The 16571-nt window shown below is 52.9% G+C and overlaps 2 protein-coding genes across 8 annotated transcripts; both read right to left on the bottom strand.

Moving 5' to 3' along the window:
* Positions 1-86: 86 nt before the first annotated feature.
* Positions 87-8875, bottom strand: IL11RA (interleukin 11 receptor subunit alpha). 7 transcript variants are annotated; one of them, XR_004424680.1, is made up of 14 exons: positions 8674-8782; positions 7804-8319; positions 5709-5808; positions 5362-5422; positions 4481-4650; positions 4237-4351; positions 4053-4085; positions 3800-3966; positions 2971-3134; positions 2015-2156; positions 1540-1676; positions 1330-1426; positions 996-1078; positions 90-500 (listed from the first exon to the last, which is right to left on the bottom strand). XR_004424680.1 is itself a non-coding variant. In XM_033123292.1 (14 exons), the coding sequence occupies exons 2-14, from the start codon at positions 7804-7806 to the stop codon at positions 484-486; spliced, it is 1209 nt and encodes a 402-aa protein (XP_032979183.1). In that variant the 5' UTR covers positions 7807-8319; positions 8674-8779; the 3' UTR covers positions 90-483. The 7 variants fall into 7 exon arrangements, 6 of the variants coding, with proteins under 6 accessions (XP_032979182.1, XP_032979183.1, XP_032979176.1 ...); XM_033123292.1 differs by having other exon boundaries at positions 1540-1659; positions 4544-4650; positions 8674-8779; XM_033123285.1 differs by having other exon boundaries at positions 1540-1659; positions 8674-8775.
* Positions 8876-10089: 1214 nt separating this feature from the next.
* On the bottom strand, positions 10090-13823 carry GALT (galactose-1-phosphate uridylyltransferase). The gene is made up of 11 exons (XM_033123293.1): positions 13673-13823; positions 13206-13375; positions 12907-12982; positions 12770-12818; positions 12513-12642; positions 12302-12358; positions 12012-12134; positions 11598-11730; positions 11413-11496; positions 10938-11092; positions 10090-10721 (listed from the first exon to the last, which is right to left on the bottom strand). The coding sequence occupies exons 1-11, from the start codon at positions 13752-13754 to the stop codon at positions 10641-10643; spliced, it is 1140 nt and encodes a 379-aa protein (XP_032979184.1). The 5' UTR covers positions 13755-13823; the 3' UTR covers positions 10090-10640.
* Between the last annotated feature and the right edge of the window lie 2748 nt (positions 13824-16571).

Raw genomic sequence — 16571 nt, 5'->3', positions numbered from 1 at the left:
ATTGAACAACAGTCTCTGATTGTGGTGTCCAAGTTCTACGCATTCTGTGAGCCCTGAATCTGAATCTGGAAGACATCAATAAACAGAAGAACCTCCTCATTCTCTTTATTCACACCTTCACAATCCCTGCCAGGGGCAAGGCCAAGAGCCAGGGACCCACACACACTACACCTACATACATACATGCAGAGAACAATGTTTCCTGCCTCACATTCACATGGGCACACACGGACACAGGCATACACACCTACACACATTCTGCTGATGGGCCTCCAGCTTTGGGATGAAATCAGAGGTCCAGGTACCTTTCATTTGGCCAGTTTGGAACAAGAGTCTCATAGAAATGAGCTCCAAACAGAACTTTCAGCTGAGACCCCATACACCCATGGGGATTCACTGTCCTGCCTGGGTTTTATCTGTCCGTCCATCCACACCAGCAAGATGGAGTTATAGGTGGAATCAGCTGAAGCCCTCCTGGGTCCTCTACAGGTTTGGGGCTCCTAGAAAAATCAGGAGGCAAATCAAAGGGGATAGTAGGACTGGATCTTGGCCCAGACACCCTGAGAATGAAGGAGGAGACCCAGCTCTGAGCTTAACACTCAGAATGAATAGGGGAGCCCAGCTCTGAGTGAGCCCCAACACCCTGAAGGTGAAGGAGTGGACCTAGGTCTGGGTTCATTCACATCAAGAATAAGGGAGGGGACCAAAGTCTGATCCAATACACCCCAACAATAAGGATAGATATTCAGTTTTGAGCCTAACACACCGAAAATGAGGAGGGAGTCCATCTAGAAGCCCCAATAGCCTGCAAAAGAGGGAAGTGACCCAACTCTGAGCCCAGGGACTCAAGAATGAAAGGCCCATCCCTGAGCCTAGATATCATAAGAATGAGGAGACCCAACATCCTCACAACGACTGGGTCTTCTGACTTAATCCAGACACTCAAAATGAGAGCACACATCTCCGTGTCCAAACCTCCTGGAGTTCCTACGCACCTGGAAGCTTGTCCACTGGAATCATTGGGGCCAAGAACCCAGGCTTTTGGGGTCCATCCTTCCCATCCGGTTTTAGTCTCAGCCTGAAGCATAAAAAGGCAGATATCTCCCTGACAATGTAGGGCGTTTCAGTCTCCTCCAAAAGGGTTTATTAGTAAAAGATCAGGAGAGGAGTCAGTGAGAATCATGAAGTGATTAGGGGGCGGAAGGGAGAGTAATTCCAAAATCAGACAGGTTCAGTGGGAAGACATGAGGGGTGGAAAAGGGTGTGGTTTATGGGTATCAGAGGGTCTGTGTGAGATCAGAGGCTGAGACACCAATGGCAGTCACTTACCAGAGCCCCAGTGCCAGGGCCCCAGCAGCCAATCCCAGGAAAGAGAAGATTCCCAAAGATGCCAACACAGCCATCTGTTCCAGGGGGTCCCTGTGGTCTGAGGGGCAGGGTCATATGCCACTGTGAGAGTGAGCCTGACCAAACTCAGTGTCTCCTTCTCTCTGGGGTTTTCCCATCCTCCAACACCTTTGCCCCTCTACCCCAGCTCACCAAGTGGCCTTGGGTCTGGCAGGAGGGAGGGCCTTGGGGGAGCGGGGCTGTCCATCTGTGGATTCTCCTTTGGCTGCGTGTATGGCTTACCCCCAGCTGGTATCTCCTTTGGTAGAGGCCCTGAAGGGAGGCAAGACCTGAGGAGAATTATCCATGCAGGGTAGGGACAGAGGGCAGGGCCTGCGGACAAGCCAGGGCCTTGCTTGGACACAAGAAAACCTAGGAGGCAGAGCCTGCAAGGGCAGGGCCAGCTTCTGGGGATGTAGCAGGGGTGGGGGCTGAGGGGTAGGGCTTAAACTAGGACAGGGTTTAAGCTAGGGCAGGGCTGCAGGCAACCCTGCATGAAGCCTGGGATAACAATTGCCAGGCCACATGGATCGGGCATGTGCCAAGCAGCCTGGTTCTTGCCAACTGGTCCAACTGATAGATGCTGAGGGGCGGGGCCTCTGCCCTTTTCTTTGGCTCTGTCTCTCACCAGTGCTCGGAGTCCCCCAAGCCTCTGGGCTCCAGGCGCTCCAGGTGCCAGCGTCCAGAAAGTCCCGGGCACTGACCCGCACCGCATGGGGCAGCCCAGCCACAGCGTCTGTGATCACCTCCTCTAAGCCAGCTGGCTCCACCTAGCAGTGAAGATAGTTCATTGCCTCATTATTCAAGCTGTAAGCGCTGAGCCTACCTGTCCCCCAGCCCCAGCACCCCTTCCTCCCAGGCCTGTCCCTGTCATCCTGGTGGAGCCATATGGGCCTCACATGGGGTGGCTGGTGGTGTCAGGTCTACACCCAGTGTGTGGAAGACAAAAGTGCACAGTGGTTATATAGACAGGCTATGCCATCAGACTGCCTGGGTTCAAATCTTACTGGGTGACCTTGGGCTTCTCTGTGCTTCAGTTTCTTCATTTGTAAAATAGAGGTGAATACACCTAAACAAGATAATGCATGTACAGTGTGTAGCTCAGTGCCTGGCAGGTACACAGTGCTCAATAAATATTGGTTATTATCTGAGGCAGCCACTCCTCAGACCTGATGCTATCTCCAGAGGTAGGAATTCACTACTATCCTTACCTGAGTGTATATATATATATATATATATATATATATATATATATATATATATATATGAGTGTTTGTATGAGAATGTACCTCTGGATGAAAAGCACTTTTCCTAGAAAAGTTATTTTTAAAAAGCCACTGCTGTCTTCTCACAGAGAGGCCTTCATCAGAGTTACTACCCTGAAGAGCAGACGCTTGGTCTCTAGGTCCCTGCTGTAACCCCAGCACCCAACACAAAGCCTGACCCGTGGAGAGCACTCTGTAGGGGGAGGTGACGGCTTCAGTGACCTGTCATTGCAGAAATCCATGCAGAACACCCAGGAACATGAAACCAGAGATAAGACCTGCAGCCCCAAATTGGGACACACTCTGGACCGGGCCTCACCATGGACCAGGCAGGATGCTGCACTGGACGGTACTGCAGCCGGAACTTGAGCAAGAAGTGGGGCTGGCGGGGCCAGGAGGCAGGGTACATCCAGCTGGCACGCAGGCGGCGGGGGTAGCCAGGTACTGACTCTACCCGAAGCCCCTGGGGTGGGTCAGGACGCACTGAAGGTGGTGGAGACACAAAGTAAGGGTAAGCGACAGGTACCCATACCTTCCCCACCACCTCCCAAAGGAAGGCAGGTGTGTGCCTAAAGGTACCTGAGGGAGGCACTTCCAAGGGGGTTGGGGAAATCTTAAGCTTTATCATCCATTAGGCTCAGGACCTGTCTGTCATCCCTATTATAACATGAGCTGGGATCTGGGGACAGGTTTTTGAAAGGTTTGTTGAATTCAAGAGTGATTCTGCTTTCATCCAAAGAAGATGAGTTGGCCCAAATTTCAGCCAGAGCTTTAGAACCCCCCTACCATGCACAGATCAGAAGGAAGGAGGGACCAGTAAAGGCTTCCACAGGACAGGGAGGACTGATATGGCTGCCTTCAGCTCAGGGCCTAGAAGCAGAGAGGTAGCTCCAAGGATTGGCAACCAGGAAGAACTTGTGAGGAGGGGGTCGTGGCAGCCGCCTCTAGAGGCGGAGGTAAACCTGCCTCCTGGGCTCTGATCTCATTGGCTTACTAGTCTCCATGGGGGCCATCTGCGCACTGAAACAGGGTCTATGTTGGGAAAGAACTGTTTGGGAGTTCTGGCAGGCCTGGGGGGATATCTGTACACTCAAGTCTGTTTGGGGTCTCTGTGGTGGGGATCTTGAACTCTGGGGATAGCTACTCACAGATGCTCTGCAAGCTCACATCCAGCAGGCGTGTGCTGGCCCCCAGGGGGTTCACCTCAGTCACATTGATCCGGTACTGGCTCCAGAACTCTGCCCCATGGACCACACAGCGGGTGGCCCCTGGGGGGTCCTGTGGGCATGGCCAGGGCCCTGTGGATGGACTCACCCTAGGAGGGAGGATGTGGTCTTGAGCTTTGGAAATGCTCATTGTGGGATCCAACTGGAGCCCTCCAGCCTCTCCCTCACGTCCTACCTCTGGCCATCAGCTCCTGGCACAGTCTTCTTCCTGGAAGGGAGGGGGCCATCTGAGGTCAGGAAGGAAAAGGTCCTCCCTCCCTCTAAGGTCTTCCTCAAGACCTTCCTCCCTGCCTCCCATCCCCACATTGTGCCAGCACACACCCAAATATACAGACCTACACACGCAATCATGTACACACCTGTAGGAGGTGAGGTAACGGGTGGGTAAACCGCTAACTTGGCTGGGACTCCAAGTGCAGGAGAAGTTCTCATAGTCGGCTGCTCGGCAGGAGACAATAGGGCGGGCTGGGGGGTCTAGAGGCAGAGGCTACAGCTGGAGATTGAGAAGTTCCCAGTCCTCCCAGCCCAGAGGGCTTACTCAGGACCTTGATTCCCTCAGGAGCCCTATGTCTCATCACTGTCACCCAATACTCCCCAACTCACAGCCCAGCTGCAGGGTCACCATGCCCCCAAGTGCACCATCCAGGGTCCGGCAGATGTAGGTACCCTCGTCAGTGCTATCTGCCAGGGCTAGGACCAGTTCATGCCCTAGCCCAGAGTCGGGTCCCTGGAGCAGCCTCGTTTCCCCGTCCCGAAACCAGGACACCGGGGCCCTAGGGGTGAGATGAGGTGATGATAGACAGAGGCAAGATTTAAAGGCTAAGTCAGACTATGCCACAAGCTCTCCACTGGCTTCTCACTGTGCTTACAATAAAACCCAAACTCCCTTTGCGGGCTCACAAAGCCTCTGGTGATCTAGCCCTGGACTTCCTTTCCTTCTTCAGCAACTCCGTCTCTCCCCATCACCTACTACACTCTAGTCCTGTCTTGTCCCATTGGTCTTCTTTCTGTTCAAGAGTTTTGAGCTCATTCCCACCTCAGGGCATTTGCACTAACTGGTCCCTCTGTCAGGAATGCTTCTTCTGCCCCAAGCAGCCTGACTGCCTCCTTCCTGACCTTCACAAATCAGCTTCAATGTCACCTCCTCAGAGAGGCTTTCCCTGATTACCAATAAAAGAGAACTACTCAGCTATTCTCTTCTACATCACTCTCTTTTGATTTTTCTGCTCTGCAGGTATAACTACCTGGCAGATTCTTATTTGCTTATTGTCTGTCTGCCCCACCAGGATATAAGCTCTGCGAGAGCCAACACCTAGCCTGGCTTGTGCACTGCTGTAGCCCAGGGCCTATGGTTTAAGGGTTAGGACAGATAGAGAGGTGAGGATTACAGACACAGAGGGCAAGGAGGGGAGGGGCACGATGACTGGGCAGGGTCAAGAAAGGACCATGAGTGTCAGCCCAACAGGCAGGTGGGGGGCACTTACCCAGCAGTCACTCCAGGGCAACATAGCGTCATGGACCTTCCAGACTGCCCATACTGGACCCCTGTGGAGAGCAATTCTAAGGAGAGGCTCTTCCTTTCCCTCTCCCCAAGCACCTACTTTGTGAAAGTGACAGGGTAAGGGGCAGACTTTTAAGCTCTAGGTGGGGTCATTGGGTCAAAATATCATATTCTAATCTAGAGACAGAAATCAGAGGACAGGATAGAGAGGGGATGTTGCCGGGTTGGATGCCAGGGGCTGGGGGTCGCAGGTTAGGCATGGGAAGGGGCCCCAGGGAGGGTGGCAAGTCACAAGTCAGAGTTGGGGTCATAGAACAGGGTTCTTCTCACCTGGGGGGCCCCAGGCCTGGGGGCAGGAGGAGGCGGCAGACACCAGGGCTGTAGCCACGGCCACCAGGACCCTGCTCAGCCCTGTGCAGCTGCTGCTCATCTGTGAGGAGAAAGGCAGTGTCAGCGATTCCCCATCCCAGATGTGGGAGGCTAAAGCCTGCCTCCTCCTCTTCCAAACTGGGGCTTTTAGCAGGAAAACTGAAGTACCGAGTGGGGTAAGAATATCAGAAATCACTGGGGGATCTGATCTAAGGTCCCACTTTCTACTATACACACAGTGCTGCATGTGTGTATGCGCGCGCGCACACACAGACACACACACACACACACACACCCTCCATCTCAGTCCTGGGCTTAGGGCCCAGAACAAAAGCCAGAGGCGACAGACTGTGCCAGCACTGCCCCGCCCCCATCCTCCACACCACCCTTGGTGCCCACCCCTGGCACCAAGAACTGGCACCAGCTCCATCACTCGCATTAACTCTTGCAATCCAACTGTTGGGAATTCCGGTGTCCACCTGGCCCAGGGCTAGTCATTGCCTCTGACTGACCTGAGGCATCCCTCATCACCCAAGGATTGTCATGGTGGGTCTGAGCCCATCCTGTACTCCTGCCATGGGACCTAGCCCTGCTCTGGCCGCCAAGCCTCTTCTCGCGTGGGCCTGGCTCCTTGCTCTGGCTCCTTGGACCACTCATCTGGGCCGATTGAAGTCTTATTGGTCTCAAGCCTATGAGGCTGGATGGGGCTAGGGTGCAGGCTGAGGCTGTGTAGTTAAGCAGATCCAGATGCCCTGGCTGCTGCCCGAGGCTGGGGGCGGGCGAGGAGCCAGCAGATGGAGACAGGGTGGCGGGGAAGGGAGAGGAGGCTGAAAGGAGCTGGGAGTCTGCAGGGACAGGGGCCTAGAATTGGAGCCACAAGACCAAGAGATGATCAGAGATCAGGACTGGGAGGTGAAGTAAGGTCTGGGCTGGGGCAGCAGAAACTCAGGAAGGCCGAGGAACTAACCAACTATGAGTGTATGGGGGTTGGAGGGTGCTAGGAGAGAGGGATGCTGGATGGGGGAAAGCAGAAGGAAGGCAGTGGGGAACTGGCCATGTGGACAGAAGGGGCAGATGGGGAGAGGGCCCTGCGAGTGGGGGTGCTTCAGAAGAGGAGGAGCACAGATCCCTCCCAACTGGAGCAGAGCAGGGGCCTCCACGTGTCTGTATGTCTGGGTGTCTAGTGGCTCATCCCTGGCCCCCCAGCCACATTTACCCTGCTCAGCCCCACCTACCTCGGTGATCCCAGTGGCTGAGCGTCCATGGCCTCCAGGACTTCCTCCCACCAGCTACAGCACCCGTCTCAGAGCCACTCAGTTCTGGGACCCCAGAATCATCCCCTCCTTCCCTTTCCCTGCCCCCGCCCCTCTGGGCCCTGGAGCTCAGCCGCCCCTGGCCAGGCCCCCTCCCCGCTCTTTCCTCCTCCCTTCCCACCCTCCTCCTACCGAGGCCCTGGGAAGGGAAGAGGCCTCCCCTCAGTCTGGAAAGGAAGCCACAGGCGCAGCCAGCAAGAGGGAAAGGAGGGCTGCTTATGACCCTATCAGGGATAGAGTCCCTTGTTTTCACACAGCCAAACACAGTCACTTTCACATATGGACTCACTAGGTACACTCAACAAAAAAACACTCCCTTTCAACAAACGTGGATACAATCAAATGAAAAATCAGACACATACTCTTGCTCCCACTCTTTTCACTCCCTAGCAAATATTTCCTTAGGGCACAGCTGGCTGTGTTTTGAGGGGAAGGGAGGCCCCAGGTGGGGGGATATAAAGAAAAGCTAGAGAGTCCAGTTTCTCCTCCCCTGGATGTTCCAGCCATTTCTCACCTCCCCCTCCACTCTTTGGGCCCCAGCACCAGGAAATGCCTTTGGTCCCTTGGTGCCAGATACACAAGACCGACACTTACCCTCAAACACACTCTCAGATACAGCTACTCACAGTCACACCAATACACTCAGATATCCTCACTCAGACTCATACATTTACATTTACACATACCCAGACTCACACAGACACACATCCTATTCTTCCTTTCACAGTCACAGGCATACTTACCATTCTGCTCCTGGGATGGGGTCATAGCACCCCCTAAAAGCAACTCCTCGTCGTGGTTTAAGGCCCCTCTTCCAGGGACCTCTTAGCATGGCAGACATCCCGCATTCATCACTGTTACAGGCCCCAAGGTAGCCAGAGACAAAGGTGAACAGGGGAGTCAGGCACAGGGGTACAGAGAGACAGACATGCAGAGAACCTGAGAGGCAGAACTGAAACGCAGACACACAGAGAGATACGTAGGGAGACTAAACTGTAAAGAGACACAGAGCCATAGCTCTAGGAAGACAACAAACAGTAAGGAGAGAAAAAGAAATATAAGGAAACTGAGTCAGGCAGGGAAATAGAAGATAGGGAGCCGTGGATCAGTGACAGGGATTCTTGAGTACAAAAAAGAGGAGGGGAAGCCAAGTGTGTTGGGATGGGTCTGTCTATGCTGGACACTCAGTGGAAAGGTTCGTCCCATTGGCTGTTGAAGTGGGTCCCTCAGATTGGAACACAGCTCCACTTCCACACAGTCTGTTAGGACACAGGACACACACATAGTACAAGTCTCACTCTTGCTCTACTACTCCTGAAGTCACACTGGTGCACACAAACCCAGCCACCCCCTCTCTCACTGGCAGAAACAGTCTGAAACTTTCCCAAAACACATTCCTTTATGTGGTCACAGGCCGTCTCACACACAAACAACACGACCCAGTTTCTCACCTAAACTGCACATGGGCAGATACGCACTTAATCCCACACTTGCACAGCACACGCAGTCACATTAGCTGACAGTTGCACGAAGTGACAATCGCGGAGCCTCACACACTGGCCTCGTCACACACAGCCTCACAGTCACACACACATTGACAGTTCATCAGTCACCTGGGGCCCTTCAGGTCGTCACCACCCTGCCGCACCCTCTCCTGGAAGGCTTCCTCGTGCATACCCGCGGGCCCCACCACGCCTCACCTTCCGCGGCCTCCGCCGCCAGCGCCCTCCGCCCTCGCCCTCTGCCCGGGCCTCGACTCCCTCCCGCCCTGGGGCCCCCGCAGTAGGGGCGGCTCCACCCAGGCACCAATGGAAGGAGAGGGGTGAAATAGGGAGGGTCTCGGCCCATTGGAGCCTCCAACTGCCAATCACCTCCACCCCCACCTCTGCCGGACACTTCCTGTCCTGTCCCGGACTGAAGAGGCTGCGGGGAGGACAGTCTGGGGCTGGATTCTTGAGTTCTAGCCTGAAGGCCTGTCCTCCTGAGCCACCAGGACTGGAATCTCTCAGGTCCCTCCCCCTACCTACTGTCCACAAACAACCTGAAGTTCGGTGGCTCAGGAGCCACTGGGCAGGTGACTGGAGAAGCTGAAGGTGCCCGACTCCAGATAAGATAACGAAGGATTGGTGTAGGGCACTGGTTCTCAAACGTTGTTGGACATTGTGGTTTTAAAATTGCCAAGCCACACTCCAAACCAATTAAATCAGAATCTCTGGAGGCTGGACCTAAGCATCAGTATTCTTCAAAACTCCAAAGATGATTCCAAAATGCAGCCCAATCAAAAGTATAGGGTAAGGTAGGTGGGTAGGGGTAGGGGTGTGTGTGTGTGTATGTGCGCGCGCACGTGCGCTCCTTAACAAACCAGCTACCCATCCAGTGTTCTCATCCATTCCCCAGTGACTGGGGGCTTAAGGGAGATGTGTACCATGTTTATCTTATCTGAGCTCCTTCCAGACCAGGGCAACACTCCAAGTCCCAGACCCTTCCCCTCCAGGGTCTCAAGGAAGAAAGAACCCTGGGCAGGAAGGAAGATAGCCAAGGTTCTCCTGGGCCAGGTTATCACTGTCTGCCCTTGGTTGATCCCCCCCCCTCCCCGCCCCGCAGAGACTCAATTCCCTTGAGAGGAAAATGGAGACAAAAAGCTTGTGGCCATCCTTGCATTGTTCACAAGCCCTGTCCTCACCTAAAAGTTTAGAGGACACTAAACTTTTGGCATCAGGTCTTCTGGGTTGCATGGCCTGTTGTTCCCACAGGGTTATACAGTGTTGTCAGTTACATAGTCTTGCTGGGGAAACAGGGCCAGAGAGGAGGGGATAGACCTAGGGTCACTCCAAGAACCATCTCATCCTTCCAGGCCCTGGGACTCCTAACTTTGGCAGCCCCTTCCCTGCCGGAGCTGTTTTTGGCCCCATGCAATGATTAAGGCACAGGGATAACAGAGGTGTACAGAGCCTGCACATACGTGCCGCACACTGGAGTCTGGAGAAGCCAAGAACACAAAGCCATGTACACATTCCCTACCCGCCTTCAGCCCCTGTGGGCTGGAGCAGAGCCAAGCTGCAGCCACTCACAAAGCCAGGGTTCTGGCCAGCAGCCCAGGGTCTGGCCACTGACCACTGGGACCAGGATTCTGCTAACCAGCTCCCCACCAAAACTTCAGGCCCAAGCTTAGTGAGCTGACACCCTAGGGGTGGTGGCAAGGGGGGCTCTTACTTTCCCAAAGCCTCAGCCACACACAAGAACACAGGATTTTAAATCAGTTTCCTAAACTGAGATGGCTTTGTTACTCCAGGAGTAAGAGAATCTATAGGCCAGACATAACACTGAGTATTCATTTTGTTCAGAGATTTAGAGGGGAATTTTGGTATCCTTAAGTGGTTGCACATCTGCAGGCAAAGAAAATTTGTGGCAGGAGCTATGCCTTCAGCCTTTAACCCCAGACCTCCAAGGGTTAGAGATCACATTCCTCTGGCGTTAGAATTTGTGATTAAAGTTTGAGAAGTACAGTTTTATTGACCCCACATCTGCCCAAACCCTAGGCACTGGTACTTTCAGACAGAAGGCCCTGGGGTCAGCGTGGTCAGGAGATGGCTGCTGTCTCCCTGTCCTTTGGCCCCAGGCTGTAATGAACCTCAGGAAGTGCTCTTAGTCTCTCCGCAGCCTGGAAGGGGAAGAGGGAGGGTAAGGGCTGCCCAGAATGGTAGTATGGAGTTATGAATGAGAGCTTGTGGGACCAGGAGGCTGGTGATAAGGACTGCTAGAATAACCAGAGGATGAAGGAATTGAGCAGCTCCTGAGTCCCTAAGAATGCCCAGGTTATGAAGGTTCTCAGGGTCATGATTGTTGGGATCCCTTGAAGAAATGGGAGAGTCCTGACCTGCTCAGGGGTGAGATCCCTCTGAGCCTGGGCAAGCATTTCGTAGCCAACCATGAATTTCCGGACAGTGGAAGAGCGCAGGAGTGGAGGGTAGTAATGAGCATGCAGCTGCCAGTGGTCCCAGTTGGCTTCAGCCTCTGATCCCATGGGAGCCCCTAATAGGAAGAAGGCAGATATGGCTGATAATGGCCCTTTTTTAGTTCTGCAGCCTAGCCACTACCCCCAAACCAGGCCAGGTGCCTGAAAATTACATCTCCCAGCATTCTGTGCCAGAGAGGAGACCAGACATTGGAAAATACAGTGGGAGACATATTTCCACCAAGTTCCTTGCTCCACCCTCATTCCCAGCAGCGCTACACTGGACATTTCCCCCAGCAAGAGTTTCAAGGACTGCTGAGGGTTGCAGTCCACTGGGTGGGGCACAGGAGCCCAGAAATGATGTTGGGGCTACATATGGGTGTTCAAAAAGCCTCACCGTGCCAGCCCATGGTGTAGGGAAAGGAGGTCTCAAATAGGTTGTCGTATTTGGTCAAGAGCTTCTTCATGATGAAGGCTAGATCTGGAATCAGAGTCTGACTCTCAGCCAGGGGCCTAGATGCTGGCCCTACCAGAGCCACCCTCATAGGAGCCTGGCCCCAGGGTCCTAGTTGGGAGACTTACCATCACGCTCAGCAGGGGTCAGCTCAGGCAGCCGCCGCACATGCCGACGGGGCAGCAGCAGTGTCTGGAAGGGCCACACTGCCCAGAAGGGAACCAGCACTAACCAGTGCTCACTGGTTAGAACTAGACGTTCCTGGGCAGACCAAATAGAGATGAGGTCATCAAAGCAGTTGTTGGGGGTCAGCAAATAGGCAAGGGAAGCAGAATTAAAAATGTACCCAGAATCTGATGGCTTCTCACCAACTCCAACACTACCACCCTAGTCTAAGTCACTACCCCCTTTCCTTTAGCTTATTGCTATGGCCTCCTACCAAGTCTCTCTGCTACTTCCCTTCTACCCTTCTCCTTCACACACCTCTCTCTTTTGGGGTGAGGTTAGGGGCTCCTTGGGGACAGGGCCTGGCTTTCTCCCACCTTCCTGAGCAGCTCCTGGCGGCCATACTCCATCAGCAGGGGCTCTCCATGCTGACTCTGATAGGCCCGCTGAGATCGCTCCTCACGCTGGGCAATATCTGGCAGGAAACTGCTGGCCCACACCTGTCAAGGAATAGGAACAGAGAAGAAAAGGCAGGTTCTTCACCCCGAAGCCTCCACATCAGTAGCACACTCTCTGTCCCATCCTGTACTCCAACTCCTCTCCCACTCTCCACAGTACTGGCTTGGATCAGCCTAGAAATCCACTAGAGCCTCTGACACACACTTACCTGGCAGTGGGGGTGGGGGTTGGAACAGCCCATCATGGCTCCTTTGTTTTCAAAGATCTATCAGGTAGGGGTAGAGACCTTTAGTAGCCAAAAAGACACCAATTCAATCCCTCCAAACCACACCGTGTGGAAACAGGAATGCTACTTTCCAGAACTAAAGCTGGACCACCTGCTCCCTGCCCATCCAGGGAGAGGAGGCAACCTCACAGACCTGCACCCAAGGGTACTGGGCACCCAGCTCTTCTGTGACTGAGGCCCACACATCCACAACAGCGCGGATCTCAGGAACTGACATGAGTGGCAGAGTCACATCCGACCAGGGGTGGAAGCACAGCACCTTACTAAGCAGAGGAAGGGAGGGAGGGATGACAGCAATATAGGGCTTGGCTGTGCTAGGGGCAGGGCCCAACCCCAGTGCTCAGTCCAGGCCCTGGGTTGGAGGTTGTAAGAGAGGAAGTCCATAGTTACCAAACGCCTCGAGCAGCCTCTGCTTGGAAAAGGGGGTGATCACTGGGTCCTGAGATAAAAGGGTATCATTCTCTGCAACAGAAGTACCCCCAAGAGGTCCACCCTCTTCCCTCCAACAGCAGCTAGAGCTAAGTTACCTGGATTGGGTGCATCAGGCTGCAGAGCTGGGAAGTCGTTGTCAAACAGGAAGGTGCTATCGTAGTGGGGATTCACCTACAGACAAGGATGGGCTAGAAGCGTTCGCTGCTCCGTACCATAGGTCATCTGGTGGACTTCAAGGGCTGGACAGTGTAGAAGAAGGTGGGGACTCTGGGCTCAAAAACACTTGATGAGATATGACCCAGAAAGAAGTCCACTACCCTGTGGGTGAGGGGTAGTTCTAAGAGGGAGCTACATCCCCTGGCCCAGCCTGCAGATGTAGGCTCTAAAGGCTCACCTCTCCATTGGCCCGTGTGGCACCAGGACACAGAGGGTTGTGGGGGTCATGGCGGGGCACCGCTTTCAAAAGCGAGGGCTCTACTTGTCCCTGCCAGGGCCGCTTCATACGGTGAGCTGACACCAGCACCCACTCATCCTGTAGCGGGTTGTAGCGGATATGCTGATGCTCTGGGGGCAAAGAGTAAAGATCAGTCAGCAAAGCTCTCTTCCCCTCTCGCTCCTGGGTCTCACCCACCAGCAGGCCCCAACTCGGAGACATCCTCTCCGCCCCGTCCAGCTCAGGAGCTGAAGGGCCGGGCGTGGGCATTCCCAGCGCCAAGTAGCTTACAGGACAACTAGGGAGTGTCTCCGCCGCGCGGGCCTGGCGGGGCGCGCGCGCGGACCTGGGGGTAAGGAAGACAACTTCCTAAGGAAAGGAAGGGCTCGGCTCCGCGTCCTAGTGAGTCCTGCCCACCCTGCAGTTACCTCTTGCCTGAAAGGGTGTAGCGGTAGCGTCCGCCTCTGACCCCTGCCGGTGCTGCTCAGGACCCACTCCGCTGCGCGACATGAGGCCACAGTTGTTGGGAGAGATCTTCTGAAACGTATGCCCAGCTGCCTGTCACCCATTAATAGGTCTTCCAAGCCCCGCCCCACCCCCCGATGATTGGCCGATCTCCGGCACGTGACTGCCTGAGGGGCTGACCATCCACCTGGGGGTGTGGCTCAGGGCGGTCTAGCTCTATAGGGGGTGACTTTGGTGACTCCCCCTCTACTCCAGGGCCAAAGCCAATAGCCTGGAAAAACCTCCGTGAAACGTACTTACTGCAGATCCTTTGGCTCCAGGACACTTACAAGATTTCTTTACAGTATTCAGTCATTAATTTGGTCATTCATTCAGCAAATATTTACTGAGTGTCTATCTCCCCTGTGTCCGCCACCTAGGTTCCACATGGGGCAAAAAGATGCCCTTGTGTGCACAAGTCAGGCATGGCTTCTGCCCTCCTGGAGCTTACATTCTAGGGCCAAGTACGGGTAGAACCCTGGATCCACAATGACCTCATTTACCTGCTTCAGTGGCTATGGTGGAGGACGGGGCGGGGTGGGGTGGGGGGCACGCATTGATCTGCCTCAGCTGAACCCTGGCCTCAAGTATTACCTGGAGAAATGGGTACTTCACCGTAACCGTACTTCATCCCCACCAGATAGCAGAAACAGATTTAGGGAAAAAAGACTAAATAACTGTGAACGAAAAAGGGACTATGTAATAAGCCTGGCAAGCTAGTGTGGCAGAGGGGGCACATGGCAGGTCTAACAAGCTCAGTGACCAAAAGTAACTACAGATGATGGTCGGATCACAAATTCCTAACTGGACAGGTTACAGTGGGTAGTCACCGCCCAAGCCTATACATAGCTTCCTCAGCAAAGGTCAATCTTTACCTTAAGTGAGCTCTCCATCCGTTGTTCTTATGCATCTAGAATACCTTGGAAATGCCAGAGTAATTTTCTTTTCCAGACCCCTCAAATGCACAACTGCACAAGATCACAGAACCCCTCATTGTTATCTTTTTCCCTACATACAATCTCTATGTGCTGTAAATACTAATTAATAACTATCCTGTATCCACCAATGTAAAAGAAGTATGTGTTTCTCCATTTTACTTTTTATCCACTCCTAAAGATTTCCCCACTTTGCTTTTTCCTGCCTCCTTAATATACCACAAATGGATTTTACGTACCTCCCTTAGGTTTTCTCCTTTGATTCTAAACATATAAAAGGAACTATAAAACTGGGGTGGCTGATTGGCTCAGTTGGTTAGAGCGCAGTGCTCATAACACCAAGGTCAGCGGTTTGGTTCCCACATGGGCCAGTGAGCTGCACCCTCCACAACTAGATTGAAAACAATGACTTGACTTGGAGCCGATGGGTCCTGGAAAAACGCACTGTTCCCCAATATTCCCCAATTTAAGAAAAATAAGTGTTTTAAAAAGGAACTACAACACTGCCATTTTCCAGAGCATTTTCTCAATCTGTTGAGATTTTGCTTCTATACATGTCCTCAAAATTTGGCTCAAATAAACTCAAACTTTCTAAAGGTGTGGACACTTTTTTCATCAACATAACCATGTTTTCTTTTTTTCTCTCTCTCCACCCTCACTACACCCACCCCCGACACACCAAAAGCACAAGAAGGGGGCGAGGTAAGAGGGCTATAAGAAATTTGAAAATGTGGAAAGGACAGGACTATCAGTAGCTCCAGCCATCATCTGGGTGGGGTCAGGAGTGTTTACACATCCCTGTCCCTTCTCCAACTTTTCCTTGGATCAAACCAATTGGCTAATATTAGAAAAAAATTCAAATTAATTCTTCCCCTGGCACTTTTAAAGAGCCATCTAAATATTGTCTGAACCTCCTTCCAATTTCACAGTGGGAAACAGAGGCCTCAAGGTCATCCAGAGGATGAGTGGCCATGCTACAATTTGAACCCAAATTTCCAATCTCTTCCCACGGCTCTAAAATTCCCCTAAGACTTTAATGATATTCAAGACAGAAATCTAGTGAACTAGAAGCTGGGCAGTAGCACGGAGGACCCTTCCCCCAAGCCAGGCCAGGCCAAGCCAGGTGTTTTGCAGCTCATATGCAAAAACTGGGTCATTGGTCATTTACCTAATCTCTGCCCTAGGGTCCTCTGACTGGAATCTGAAGAGGCCACTAGATAGGGGGCAGGGAGCAGGGAGCTGAGAAAGGGTGAGTGTGTGTGTGTTGGGGGGGAATTACCTGTCTCACTGGCTGCTATAGTATAGGATAGAAAGGGGGGATAGAAGATCTGCTTTTCTATTCTCTCCGCTGTCTTTGTTGTTTGAGTGACTGGATTTTGGAGGCAGCCCCATTTTCCCAAGAACACCAGTGCTTCAGTGCCACTCCGTGGATCATGCCAACTAACTCCTGACCCTCTTCAAAAACATCTCTTCAGGACTATCGCCAAACTTCTCCTTCTCTGTGTCTCTCCAAGGTCATTTTTTGGGGGAAGAAGAGAATGGCTAAGACGGGACCTATCCAGCCCTTTCCCTCCAAGATCTCAGAGGTGTAATCTCTTCTATGCTATCTAGGGAAGGTGGCTGTGATCCCCAGCCCCTATTTCCCTTCCTTAGACCACCTTAAGGCTGTGGAGGAGGAAGAAACTTTCTTCTACCTTTGTAGGTTCTTCAGGCTGGTCTAATTATCAAATCGAGGAGACAGATTAACAAGAGAAAACAACCAAATTTAATTACCTATGTACATATGGGAACCCCACATACATGAGAGAGTCATAGACCCCCCCGTACATGAAAGGTTCAGAGACAGAAAGTTAAAATGAGGTATATTTGGCATTCTGAACTAATAATG

Source organism: Rhinolophus ferrumequinum, chromosome 12 (assembly GCF_004115265.2).
Source record: "Rhinolophus ferrumequinum isolate MPI-CBG mRhiFer1 chromosome 12, mRhiFer1_v1.p, whole genome shotgun sequence".
Lineage (NCBI taxonomy): Eukaryota > Metazoa > Chordata > Mammalia > Chiroptera > Rhinolophidae > Rhinolophus > Rhinolophus ferrumequinum.
This window is presented reverse-complemented; position numbering and strand designations above follow the sequence as displayed.